Here is a 13,947-nt window from a genome sequence, read left to right as displayed (position 1 = left end):
GAGGGCACATGCCCCTGCCCATCCCCCCCATGCCATCTTGGACAAGTGGCAGGAGGAGCAGCAGGAGCTGCCATACAAGCAGCTCTCGGACCAGTTGTGCACAGTGGCGGGAGCCGCCCCCACCCTCTTCTCTACACACCTGGACAAGCTGCACTTTTGTCCTGTACTTCCCCGCCCCCGCTGGGCAGCGCTTGCCCCAGCCCGTGTCCCAGCCTCAATTCCTCCTTCACTGTGGGGGTGTTGATTTGCTCCCCCCACGACCCTTCCCCTCCCTCCTCTCCTTCCGGAATTACCAGCTGGGTGCAGCTGTATCGAGCATTGTAAAGTTTAAACTTGTATTGGAACCTTGAAACATGGTGTCAATTTATAAAGGTCATAAGTGCTGTTTGTTGTAAATTGAAAAGTCATAAGTTGAGGACTGCGTGCACAACGGATCACCTTTCGTAGCAGTGGTAAAAAAAAAAATCAGTCTTCAGCATTCCAGGCTGTTTATACTTATATGTATGAGAGAGAGGATTCTTTAAGCAATGTCTGGGAAAGACACCAATTGGTCATAAAAGCAGACAAGCTGAATCTTACAAGTATGAAAATTTGTGCCAGAAGTGCAGATAGATTGGGGCTGAAATCCTATTTCCATTGAACCTGGTGGTAAAACTCCCATTAACTGTAATATTTTGCCATATTGTTTTATTGCCTATAGCAGAGGTTGTCAACCAGAGGTACGTGTATTCTGAGAAGGCCTTAGGGGGTACGCATGGGCAGGCGGGGACAGAGCACTGCCATGCACCATCCCATGCAGGCACTGCCTGCCTGGCCGGACATAGGGGCAAGGGAAGGTCGCACGTGGTGGCTGCTGCCGCTTAGCTTCTGACTACGTGCCACCCCTCCTGCTCAGCATCTGGCCGTGTGTTACCCCTCCCGCTCAGTGTTTGGCCACTGGGGGCACACTGCTCTGTGTCCAGCCACCGGGGTTCACTTACCCAAAACAGTTGAAAACCTCTGGCTTACAGCATCATTAGTTATTTCAATTACAATATTTAAAATCGGATACTGTAACATTTAGTAATTACATGGTGCATTGTAGTATAAACAATAATTTTGTTAAAAAATGAAAGCCAGGTTTTGAAAACATGATTAATTGGCATAACATTTTGTGAAAGTCTCCCTTCTGGATTTTGCACTTTCTTTTTCTCCATTTAGTTTACACAGTTTGATTACAAGGCTACTGTGACAGGAGTGCCTCTTCTGGAGTCCATCTGTTGGTGACCCTGCCCTCCTGTTATGGGCCAACCATCTGCCTTTGCTTAACATCCATTAATTAATTAAGATCAAGGCATGGCAATTGGCGGGAAGCTGCCCATTTATTTGCCCCAGTGCCAGGTGGCGCTTTTTCCTCCCCTACACCACAGCCCAAGCCTTGCAGATGATACTGACATGGTTTGATCTGGACCTTGTTGTAATTCGGCCCTCCCCTTGTCTTCCCTGGGCTTTCCACAGCCCTGTCTTGCTCCGTCTCATTCTGTGCCTTCCTGGTGCTCTGCTGCCCCCTCTCTATGAGGCTTCTCTCTGCCCCCTCTGTCTGGGACTTCTCACTGGCCCCTCTGTCTGGGACTTCTCGCTCTGGGGCTGGGGTTCTCACGCCACCGTGGGTCCCCTATGAGGCCTCCTCCAACCCCTAATGGCCTCACCCAAACCTCCAGTAAAAGCGAAACACAAAACACAAGCCCCTGGGCTATAACAAAAATCTAAGCCGCCTGGCTAAAACAACATTCAGTCCCTACCAGGGAATACTCAAGTCCATAACAGCATCAGGAGCTGCTCGTGCAGTCAGGCCTCTCCCCTCTGTTTGCTCCGGCAGAGCTTCCTTTCCCCTTGGCTGGCAGCAAAAAACTGCTCTCCTAGCCTCAGGCCTGGGATTCATATGGGAGCCAGGCCTGCCCCTTCCGGTCAGTTGACCAGGTGCAGGTGTGGCCAATTCGCTCTTTAACCAGGTGTCATGGCAACTGGCACCTGGGTTCCTGCCTCTGCTCTGAGAGTAGCAGGTACCTTAGTGTCCTACTACAGCTACCAACTTTGTAACAGATATCTAGCTATTACTTCACATCAAGTAGAATCAGCCTTATACATGGGCGGATCTAGGATTTTGAAAAGAGGAGTATAGATTTTGTGGCACAGTGTCACAAATAACAAAACACACATTTTTCTCCAATTAAAGAGAAACTAGTTGTTTTATTAATATGCTAGGGGACTAGCATTGTAGTATTCAGCTTAAGGTCGAAACAAAACAAGCCATTGGAATGTGCACTAATTTGCTGGATTTATATATAAAGTTTAAAATAACAAAAAGCTAAGTAAAAAATAGTGAAAAACCATCAAAACTTGTGTCATTAGTCCTCTAGGAATTATAGTTAAATGTATGTATCTTATTCGTAATACAAAATCTCTTCTTCCTGGAAGTCTTGATAGTACCTCCAATACTTCACCCTCAATCATTTCTACAGCGGAGTTAATATTACCATACCTGAGTTCAGGTTTTAGCTAGAGCTAAAAACAATTTTCAAGGCTGTGAAATAGAAGAGAGACATTACCAGGAATAGCTATCAACCATCAAACTTGCAGAAGAAAGGATAGTTTGAATAGTGAAATAACAAAACCATTAAAAAGGATAGAAGGTCACTAACGTGTGGACTGGAGAGAACCTCTGTAGAGTGGAGAATCAGGGAGATGATGAGCCATGAAGCCAATTGACTCTCTCAGCATGCTCGCTCTCACATTCTTGCGTGTGCTCTCTTTCTCTCTGTCTCGTATGGTGTCAAATATCAATTTCCAAATCTATGAGACAATGTCTAGTATTATTGCGCAATATGCAGGTTCCAGCTACCCTGTCTGGGCATTGATAATGATTGCAACTTTTGATTAGGTGCCATGCTGTTTTTTGGACACCACATTCACACAGGCTGCTGTCCAAGATGTTCATCTTGTAAAGTGTTGTTTTGAAGTGTCTGTATCCATATCTCAATCTGCTCAGCTTGACCCATGCTTCTCTGTCAAGGTCATGCCCAGTGACGGACTTGTTTGGTGTTGGAATAAAACACTGTAGGAATAAGTCTGACCTTCCCAGCAGTTGGCCCACTCTGTTGCTGCCCAAAGTTTTGGATCAGTGTTCCCAGTCTCTCCCAGGAGCTTGTGGACTTTGCATAAAAACAGTTTATGACTTTTAAGCCTCTTAAACTTCCATCTGTTCAGGTCTTCAGTTAACAGTTGATGAAGCAGCATTGCCTGAATAGAAACGCTACTGCCCCTCCCAGACTGTTGGTTTTAAAGTTGGAGTGGAACCAGAGTCAAAGGGGGCGCAACTGTACCACTGCCCCAGATCCACCCTTGGTCTTGTACACAAATAGCTTGTACTAAATCAAGAAACTGTTAGTTATCTAAATAAAATAGATAAAACTCAGTCTAAGATTTCTAACCTGGCGAGTCTTCCGTTTAACAGAATAATATAGCTCAGATGAAAGCAGGAGTAGTCAGTCTTCTATGGAATCAGTAGGAAAGTTGGCATTTGGTAGACAAGGGGTGCATGTACATGTGAATATTAATGCAACACAATAAACTCTGGTGCCGTTTGCACTGGAGTATATCGATCTTGGGTGCAGTGTTTACATGTGTACCCAGAACTGCAGCACAGTGAGCCAGGGCAGTGCAGCCCTGGCTGGCAGGAAGTTCCTGGGGATCAGCCTGCCAACCTGAGGGGGCTCTGACCCAGCTCAGTGTGCTGCGGAGGGCCTGACTAGGGCACAAGGGTGCTTCTGTGTGGGGCTAGCTGGTAGGCAACCTCCGCAATGAAACACCCTCATGCTCTAGCCAGCCATGTCAGTGTTTACACTTGTGTTGTGGTGGAATAAATAACTCCACCATTGGAGAATACTTCTATCTGGCAGTACTAACCTATGGCAGAGTAAACTACAGCCTAACAGCTCCGCCTGTGTAGACTGGTGATGCTTTACTGTGGAGCAGTAAATGGAATCTTCTGTTCACTTACTGCAGAGTTGCATAATTGTCTTGCATAGATGCATCCAAGAAGTGGAAAGCTACCTTGGCCATGGAACATATTGCATGATAGAATGTGCAAAGGCAAGAGTAGATGTGTCCAAAGGAGCAGCAAGGAATGAGAGAGAAACAGAAATAGAGAGAAAACATGATTTTGTAGAGCTTGAAGGTGGGTTCAGAGACCTTGTAGTAAGTGACATAGATTTAAAAGATGTTTAGACTGGGCAATAAGATGGTTGCAGCAGCAGTATTTTGGGTAGAATGAGTTGGGAAGAGAATGTGCACTGGGACTATAAAAAGGTATTTATTGTGATCTAGGAACAAATTACCAAGGTAGATGTGGGTTCTAGTAATACAAACAGAGAAGAGGACTTTTGTGATCTGAGAAGGAAGACATGAAGCAAGACTCTGGCTGTGAAAGGACTTGAGAGGATCTAGTGATGATGGTAGGAATTTGGCCTTTGTGTATAAATACCTGAATTTGGGGCATTTTTGGTGATCTCTGACTGGCAAAACTTCCAGCTTCAAATCCCTCTCAAGGATCACAGTCTCTGTTATTTTGAAGTTTCTCTGGTAACGTATAATGGAGTCCTCTTATTGGAACATGCTGGATTTTCCGAATGAATCATATGAATGTTTTGCTAGATATAATATAGCTGCCAAGATGCCTTCCTCTTATAAAATCTTTCCTTACACTGTTAGTGGTTTCTTCCTTTGTAGCTCTGTAAGGCACAGGTTGTGAAAAATCAATCTTGGCCTTTATCCATTTTCTGTCTTCTCTTTCTTTTTTCCTTCTTCCCTTGTTATTTTGGTGAGTAGTTGTGGAACACCTCTCTGTTCTTAGGTTCAAACAATATGATTAGTGTTGTTTGTGACAGCCTTTCTTTAGCCTAAATTTCTTTTATAACGAAAAGAGCAATATTAGTCAGTGGCCACAATAGGAGCTTAATTTATAAAAGAGAGTAGGTTTGTAAGGCTGGAAATATAGTTATACAATATCCCTTTTATTCCAGGCTGCTAATATAAAAGTATGCTTTAGGGTACAGCAGGGACTAGTCTAGCTCCTTTCTTCAAGACTAATCACAAAGTTGGGGCTGGGGCTAAAATGGTAACATGGGTGATTTTATTTTAAACAGGCAAATAACCAGATGTTTAACCAGATGTGAGAATTTAGAGTGCCATCCTGTCTGAACAAGATTTTGTATAGTCTGAGATTACTTGATTCAGATTAAAAACAAACAAACAATAAAACCTTTAGGTTTATTTAATATCTATGGGCACTTGTACACGTGATGGGGGTATAGTACTCAGGGTTTTACTTTATACCCCCAAATTGAGAGAGTGGGTTTTTCAATTTTCTGTCACATTATGGTGAGGAGGCTGATTTTATTTTATTTTTTTGGACCCCGAGCCTGCTTGTGGCTGGAGGGTGAGCTGCTGGTGAGCTGAGTGGCCCCCGAGCTGCACGGGACCCTGGTCCTTCCCTTTGCAGCAGCGGTACCCTTTGCGGCTGGCTGGACAGGCTGCTAGCGGGCCACATGCTGCCCCAGCTCAGAGGCAGCACACAGCTTGATCCAGCTGCTCCCCAAGCTTGCTCGGGGAGCAGCACCTGGTGGGATTCCAATGAGTGTGCTCAGGGAAGAGTTGGATCTGGCTGGGTGTTGCCTCCAAGCTAGAGCAGCACCCAGCTCACAGGTGGCCCTGGGGGGGCACCGCTGCCCCAGAGGGAAGGACTGAGGCCCCAGACAGCTCAGGAGCCACTCAGCCCCCAGGCAGCTCGCCCCCTTGCCATTTCTGCCTTCAGCAGGCACCTGCTGAAGGCAGAAGTGGCGAGTGGCCCAATACTTTTTTTGGGTGGAGCCTGCCCACATGTCCCACTGCTTGGGGGTGAGCTGCTGGCAGGCTGAGCAGACCCTCAGCTGGGGGTGGGGGGGCTGGTCCTTCCTTCTGCAGTGGTATGCTGCTAGTGGGCAGGGTGCTGCCCCAGGTCAGAGGCAGCACCTGACCAGATCCAACTCTTCCCTGAGCCCACTAGGGCTTCCAGCACCCTGTGCACTATCCCTACCACCTGGGACTGGCCAGGAACAAGCTGGCTTGCCCTTGAGGCAGTGTGGGGAGGTGGAAAGTGGGCAGCTGGGTGTGCTGGTGGCTGGAGAAGGCAGTGGGAATGGTGCATGGGGCGCTGGAAGCCCAGGTGGGCTTGGGGAAGCTTGGATGTGGCAGGCTCTGTGCATGTATACAAGCACCCCAATAGGCCTGGTTTTGTTTTGAATCATTTGAATAGTCTCAACTGGTAGGAGCCATTTCCAGAGAGAAGGAAAACTAAGCCCTGGATTCAGACAAGTTAAGAGGAGAGAAATTTCCTCTGGTCAAAGGCCTGGCACCATGAGTGTGTTAGATTCTGGCTGCAGCCATCTGAGGCACTGGAGAAGACCAAAGATCAAAGAAGAAAGAAGCCTGAAATGGGGAGTTATGCTCATAGGGATATGAGCAAGTATTTAAAGCACATTTTTCAGCTACAAAAATTGTATGTAATATTTTGTTGTTTTTTTTGGTGTAAATGGTCACAATCCCATTTGTTCATGGAGAACTGTACTACAGTAACTGTTTTGAGTGGACACAGATTAGGTAGCCTTTAAGTGGGGTAGGTTGTTAAGTTTTTATGCAATTTATTTTTTGTAAGATAACAATTCAAACAGATGTGGTGGGGACAATTCTGTTGGCTTATTTAGAGTAACCATAGGAACCAGGAACTCTAGTGGAGCAAGCTGTTCTTCCCTTTTAGGAAATGCAACTTCATCTAAATTTCCTCCCTTAGACATGTGAGACATTTGTTATTGTTTGCTGCTTTTCAGATCCCTTTCCTGTGCTTTTTGAAGCTATTGTATAGTGGATTTTTCTTGGCTTGCTACTTTCTATTGATTATAAAACATAGGACAGATATCTCTGGGAACTACTATTTCATCAACCTTGCACAATCAGGAGGATTTTGCTTGTGTGTTCATCAAAAAAAGTCTTAAATTTTAAAAAATAAATTATATTTTACAGATGGGATCATTTAACATTTTAAATTGATAGATAGGTCTATTGAAATACCCTAGTTGGTTGGTTTGCTCATTTTGACACAATTGTTTGTTCTTAGTCAAAAGTCTGAGTTTCTTTTATGGCTATGGATTGGGATGACCAGGATTAGTCAAAATAATGGTATATTTGATTGAACTATTTTGATATACCTACCACAGTTTTAAAATATATTTGCTTTTTGTGGCTAATAGCAGATTTACATTTGAATTACTGTATGGTGCAACATTAAGGTAACCAGTGAAACTAGTGAACCTTTTTAAAATCTGAAAATATATTTAATAGGCTTGTTTAAAGATAATCTTTTAGATGTATACAAACCTATATTCATTTTTCAGGGACAGATGACTGTGTATGCAAATTTTGATAAAGATATTTACCTCCCAGAAGATGCTGAATTTTACTTTGTTTACAATGGATCCACTCAGAGACATGTAATGTTTGCAGAACGACTTAGTAATAATGTGCTTCAGTCCATGATTCCAGGTGAGTCTTGCTGATGTTGCATTTTTTTTCTCTTTTCTATGCACTACTGCCTTTGAGGATCCTACATGCAGTTAGGGTGCTTTGTGCCTTAAAGCTTTTTTTACTTCTCTCCTAACTATATACTGAAGTCAGTACAATAAAATACGTCAGCAAACAACCTTGATTCTTGTCTGATATTTTGACATGGTTCTGTTTCTTATTAGGTTTTTATTATGGGAAATAATATTGGGATTGAGAGATGGATTAGTGGGATGCAGGGTGAATTGACTAATTAGTTTCGGTTCTACTGTCTTCTACGTTTTATAGCGCAAGACAGTCAGATGGTGCATTGTTGTGATGGGTTACAGACTGGACTTCCTTGTATTTGCAAACATTGAGATGCACCAGTCTGCAAAATGGTTAAGTCTCAATGATTTCTATAAAACAAGCCAACATATTTTTACCTAAGCATGCCCTGACATTCTGAGGTTGGAGGCAGTAGTCAGACTAACTTGCAAGGCCCTGCACTCAAGTTGGTGGCATATTTCCATTGTATTCTGTTTGTATCATAGACATTTTGGATACCACTTTATCTATTTTTGACATTTTAGGCAATAGGCATGCATGAATGTGCAGAGCCTTGTTGATCTGGGAAAAAATCAGAAAAATACAGGCAAGAAAATGAAAGATATATGGAGCTCTTGGTGTCTGCCTATCAGAGCAATAGATTCAAATGCTTAGAAGTTGCATGTAAGATCAAATAGCTCTTAGATGCCCCTTAATATTTATCTTCTTTATAATCCATACACAATTAACATCAGTGATAATATCTGCATTGCCAAACTGCTTACCTTATCCTGTCTCCCACGCTTCCAGTAGAGTGTAACATTGACATCTTGGAGACTGTGTCTGTATTGGAGACCTAAAGTGTGGTATATAGAGAAGCAGACTAGCTAGGGTACAGGAAGCAGTCCAGATACAGCAGTGTGGACTTCTGCAAAGGCTAATTTAACCTGCCAAGGAGGAGGAAATTATCAGCCTAAGATGTTTGCATGTGATATTTGGAATGCTGCCTAAGCTGATGGTCTGTGGGTGCCTACAAATGTTTAAGGGCTGCTTTCTAACTCATGGCACTTTACACAAAGCACCATGAGTCAGAGCCCCTCATGGGCAATAACAGGTGGGGCTTGAGCCTGACTGCACTGGCTGTGGCCAGCAGGCAGGGGCGCTCCAGCAGCCTCTGAGGAGACTGCTGAACTGCCCCTCTCTAGCACCTCCCCCACTCCCCTCAGCACCAGCCCCCCTCTTCCACTGGGCTGTCAGCAGTGGAGGGAGGGGTAGGGAGCAGCACACAGCTGTCTGCTGGACTTTCCCTGGGTGGAGCTGGGGGAGGGGGTGTGGCAGGGTGGAATGGAGCTGCTTTGCTTCGCAGGTCTGGCCCAGCTCTCCCCAGTACCCCAGCCAGGGTAGCTGGGGTGATGGCGGAGGAGGGGAGTCTCATGTCAGGGGGGCTCCCTTCCACCCCGACCCCCTTGCCAGGCAAGGCCCAGCTAGCAGCTGTGCTGCTTCCTCCCCCTCCATCCTCTGCTGGCAGCCCTGCAAAGATAAGAAAAATTAACCCTTGAGGGAACACCTTCAAGAGCAAATTGGATGCTTATCTTGCTGGGATCCTATGACCCCAGCTGACTTCCTGCCCTTTGGGGGCTGGACTCGATGATCTTCTGAGGTCCTTTTCAGCCCTAATGTCTATGAAATCTATGAACACAGGTTCCATGAGCAGCTCTGCTCTATAGCACCTTCAGCTAACGTCTGATTTATCAAAGGTTAATTTTTTGCACGATTGGCCATTTTAAAAGCGCTGTGCAACTGTGCATATGTTATTTCGCTGTAGAGTGCATTCAGAGACCTAATTGCACCAACAATATAACTTGTTTAAGTGCCCTATGTGGAAGGAGGGTGGGATGAAAACATCTGATACTGGTGCTTCACAATGAATGGAGTGAATTTGAACTTGTTTAATATCCAGCTTACTGGTTTAGCAAGGCATTGTTCCCTGAGCTGAAATGGATTGTTTTGTTTATTATGCAATTTGTGACTTTCATTTGTGTGGGTAAATGGGAGATATATAAATGGGATGTACCTATACAGTGGGATCTGTTTGTTACTTGTTTGTGTTTTATTATGGAATTAGTAGAAGAGATACAGATTTTGAAAAGAGTCAATTGATAGAGACATTCTGTGCTGTTTTGTGATTTCTTTAATTCCTTAAATGGTAAGATACTAGAACTGTAGAAAATGTAGTGCTAGTTGAGACACCCCTGGGAAAATGCCAGCTCTTAGTTTTCACACATTTTTTCGATCACAGAAAAATAATAGAACATTTTTTTTTTTTTGTCACAGAGTACTCAAAAAGACCACAACATGTCAGAATGTACTAATGCTGTGAATTCCTATTTGATATCTCTGGGGCTATCTTGTAAATCATACTTGCAAACTTAAAAGCGCTAAAATTGAATGGCATCCTATGGCACCCTTGAAAAGATCTCAAGGCACTCCAGGGTGCTGTGGTTGTAGAGGAATGAAATCACATGCTAAATTATTTTTTGTGGGCTAGGGATAAAAACATAAGACAACAGTGAAGTAGCTACCTGAAGCCACTCTGAAGGCAATGAGAGAGTAAAACGAAGACTGAGTTTAGAATACAACTTTCAGGGAGTAACTAAATTCAAAATGTAATGATACAGATCATTTTAAACATTGCTGCTTTTCTTGTTCTTTGGTTAACCATTTGTGGGTACACTTACCCAATTTATGTTTACAGCTGTAACAATTTTATGTAGAATTTTGGATTTGCATTGTTTTGGGGTTTTTTTAGTATCATTGGTAGGTTTAGTAGTTAGCACTCCACTGAGATGCCCAACAAGAGCTTGCATTTCTGAGTCAGCATTATGTCCGATCACATATAAATACCTATCTTTGCCTGGGTGGGTCTGGGATTTTGTAAAGGAGGATGAGGGAGAGGGACAGTGCATGGGTGGCTACAGCCCTGCTCTTAACCTCTCCACACTCCACCAGGGCAGGCAGACCATGCTGCCAGAGAAGCAGCCAGGGATTTTTTTTTTTAAGTCCTTCAGTTGGGTAAGAATCTTTGCTTCTCCCTTCCTCTCCATCCTCTGCAGCATGTCCCTTTCCCTCCCATTTCCCCCTTCCCCTGCCTGCCACTGCTGCTGTTCCTGCTATCCACAGTTGACTTGGGAGTGGGATTGGGAAAGGAAAGGGTCCAGAATTGCTCCTGCTCCACTCCAGCCAGGCTGCACAAGGAGCCAGGCTCTGCCAGAGATGGCAGTGGCAGGGGGTGGGTTCCCTTCCCTTGTGCCTGCTTCTTGGCTGGCAGGAAACACTGGGGAGGGACTTGGCAGGGAAGGGGAACCCACCCACTGCTGCTGCAGTCCCTATCTGAACGTGGGTCTCTGTGGAGCCCAGCTAGAGTGGCTCTGGAGCCACTCTTGCCTCTGTCTCCAACCCTTGCCTCTGTCCCTGGGCAGTTGGGGATAACAGCATCAGTAGCCAGGGGAGACTGCGGGGAGGTGATGGGAGGGAAGGTGCTGCTGCACGTTGAGGGGAAGGGGTGAAATTGTTGGGGGACTAAAAAAGAGTCCCTTGTTGCTACTGCTGCTCCCACAGTGTCATCTGCTGAAAGGGGTGTGTGTCTACGCTGCTGCCCCCCACACCAGATCCACTGTTGCAACTTTGTAAGGAAGGCTGGGGTTGTCAAAGAAGCCTAAAGGAGGTAGGCGTCTAGGACAGTGGTCACCAACTCGTTGATCCTGATCGACAGGTGTATCCCAGAGCCTCTCTTGGTTGATCCTGGGCTGGGGGAGGAGAGAACTGGGCATGTGCATGTATGCACACCTGCCTCCCCCCCCGCGGCCCCAGCAGGTCAATCTGTGAGGGATGGAAGGCGCAGGGACCAGATTGAGGCTCCTTCAGTGAGTGACTGACTACTGTGCAGCCTGTCCAGGCACAGGGAAAGGTAAGTGGGGGGCCCCAGTCTGGCTGGGTGGTAGTAGGATTGGAGCCTGGGGAGCTTCTTCAGGGGTGTGGGGGTCTCCTCCTATCTTTGCAGGGTAGAGGTGGCAGAGGCAGCTATCACTGCACCTCAAGCCCCGCTGCAAGCTGGCCATGTGCAGGCGCAGCTCACCTAAGAAGCAGGGACTTGCATGGGGGTGGCCCTGGCCTAGCTGGGTCTGGGAAAATCTGGTTGTGCAGGGGCATGTGGGAGGGGATCCCACTGCTGGGTGCAGTCTGGTGGAGGCCCTGGGGGTCCATTCCCCTTCCCTACCTTTGCTCCAGCAGCAGCTGCCTTGTCTCAGGCACAGGTCGGGATAGGACAGGGCCCTGGGGCCTCCGCTGAGCTGCGCCCAGTGGCAGGAGCCCCCCCATGTGCCCCTGGACAACCAGATCTTCCCAAACCTATCCCACTTCTGTGCCACTGCTGTGCTGAGCTGTGCCTACCAGGCAGCTGGACACATGTGGTGTCAGGACCCGGCCTTGCCCAGTCTGTTACTCTCTGCAGTTCAGCAGTGTGTGTGTAGGGGGCTCCTGCTGCTGGGTGCAGCCCGGTAGAGGCCTCAAGGATCTCCCTGTGCTTGGGATGAGGCAGCTGCTGCTTTGGGCTGCCTGCTGCACTCAGAGCACAGGTGGGGGAGGGGAATGGACACTGGCAGGAACCACCCCCCCACACATGCTCCTGGACCATGGAGAGTCCCAGACCCTGCTGGGCCAGGGCCCGATGCCACTTTTGACTGGCTGCTGGGCAGGCGTGGCTCAGTGCAGCCGCAGCACAGAAGTGGGATTGGGACCCAGCATAGTAGAACCTGGGGTGCCATTTACTTCCAAAAAGTGACCTTCACTGTAAAAAGGTTGGAGAACGCTGGTCTTGGAGGTTTAGGCAGCTACCTATGGGCTTCTTTGACAATCTAGCTGTAAATTAGGAACTTTGTATTTTTCTTTAAGTCAAAGCCGAAAGTGTGGTTTCAGTAATGGAAACACATTTCTCAAAAACTTCTGGGAATGTTAGCGGATACAGAACCCACATTAAATAAATAATCCAGTGCTCCTATTCCAAATTTTTCAGGAACCACTTGCTGCACTACCATCATTTTTCTTGCTTCCTCCTCAAGAAACTGCTTCAGTGTTCAGTGATAAGCAGGCATCTTAGTTTTCTCTGTTTAAAATCAGGATCTGGGTGAACACCTGTTCACTAGAGCACCCCAGGGGATGACAGGGTTCAATGGTCACAAACTCCTGCAAGACCATTTTGGGCTGGAGATAACAAAAAACTTTACTGTCCAAGCCCCCAAGGCCTAGAACAGACTTCTGCTGGAAGTGGTGCAAGCACCTACTGTGGACACTTTCAAGAAACACTGGGATGTTTATCTTGCTGGGATCCTTTGAGCCTAGCTGACTTCCTGCCCCTTGAGCAGGGGGTTGGACCTGATGATCTTACGAGGTCCCTTTCAGTCCTAATGTCTATGAAATCTATGAAATATAGATATGTATGCAGGTGTGTATATGTATGTATGGGATACATACATACACGCATGCAAGCATGTGTGTGTGTCTAATACAGATGTATATTAGGGCTGTCAATTAATTGCTGTTCATGTGTGTTATTTATGCATTAATTGGTTCTTGCATTAATTTTTTTTAACTTGTTAATTGTACACATAGTTTTAGAGCCCGCACCTGGGCTCTGCTTTGCTGCCATCATCTCTGCCTCTGGACTGCCCAGCAGGGCAGCAGTGACAGTGCAGAGGAGCTGCAAGGCAGTCCGTATGTGGGCTCTAAGCTTCTGCAGCATGAAGGTGGGGGGGGAGGCAACACCGATACCCACAGCGTGACAGCATGTACACCAGTGCCCAGCAGGTAAGTCTGTGGGGCGGGGAAAGGGCAGGGGGTCAGATCAAGGCCACATGGTGAGGAAGGGAGTGGAGCGGGGGCTGTGGCAAATGTGGCCCAAGGGCTGGGGTAGGTTGTGGGATGGAGCTGTGGGCAGCTCATTCAGGGGTGTGAGAGAGGGGGCATGGCTCTCCTGTGCTCCACACACCCCTGGGGGAGGCATGGGAGGCATGTGCCCCCTGGATTTGTGCACAGGGCGTTGGTGGACTCCCTATTATGGGCTGGGGCTCTTCACCCTTCTGCCTTTGCCCCAGGAGCCACGCTGGCTGCAGTGGGAGGAACAGCATAGCATCACGTGGCTTCTGGGACAAAGGCAGCTGGGTGCAGTGTCCCAGCCCACAGTGGGCAGCCCGCCTCCACCCCATGCAGAACTCTGAGGGCCATGTACCCCCC

General features: G+C 46.8%; 1 protein-coding gene across 5 annotated transcripts in view; it reads left to right on the top strand.

Moving 5' to 3' along the window:
• ARHGEF28 (Rho guanine nucleotide exchange factor 28) overlaps nucleotides 1-13,947 on the top strand; it is a 221,277-nt gene that overhangs the window by 46,071 nt on the left and 161,259 nt on the right. For 3 of the 5 annotated variants that reach the window (XM_019532256.1, XM_019532253.1, XM_019532254.1), the window contains one exon: nucleotides 7,467-7,614. The exons of 1 other annotated variant lie outside the window; for it this stretch is intronic. In XM_019532256.1, coding sequence (XP_019387801.1) covers nucleotides 7,467-7,614 — 148 coding nt within the window. Of the gene's footprint in view, nucleotides 1-7,466; nucleotides 7,615-9,521; nucleotides 9,550-13,947 lie in introns of those variants that run through there. One more of the 5 variants, XM_019532257.1, reaches the window with a different exon arrangement.

This window comes from Crocodylus porosus, unplaced genomic scaffold (genome assembly GCF_001723895.1).
Source record: "Crocodylus porosus isolate Cpor-Errol unplaced genomic scaffold, CroPor_comp1, whole genome shotgun sequence".
In the NCBI taxonomy this organism is placed as follows: domain Eukaryota; kingdom Metazoa; phylum Chordata; order Crocodylia; family Crocodylidae; genus Crocodylus; species Crocodylus porosus.
The sequence above is the reverse complement of the archived record's forward strand: the minus strand, read 5'-3'. Positions and strand labels throughout refer to the sequence as shown.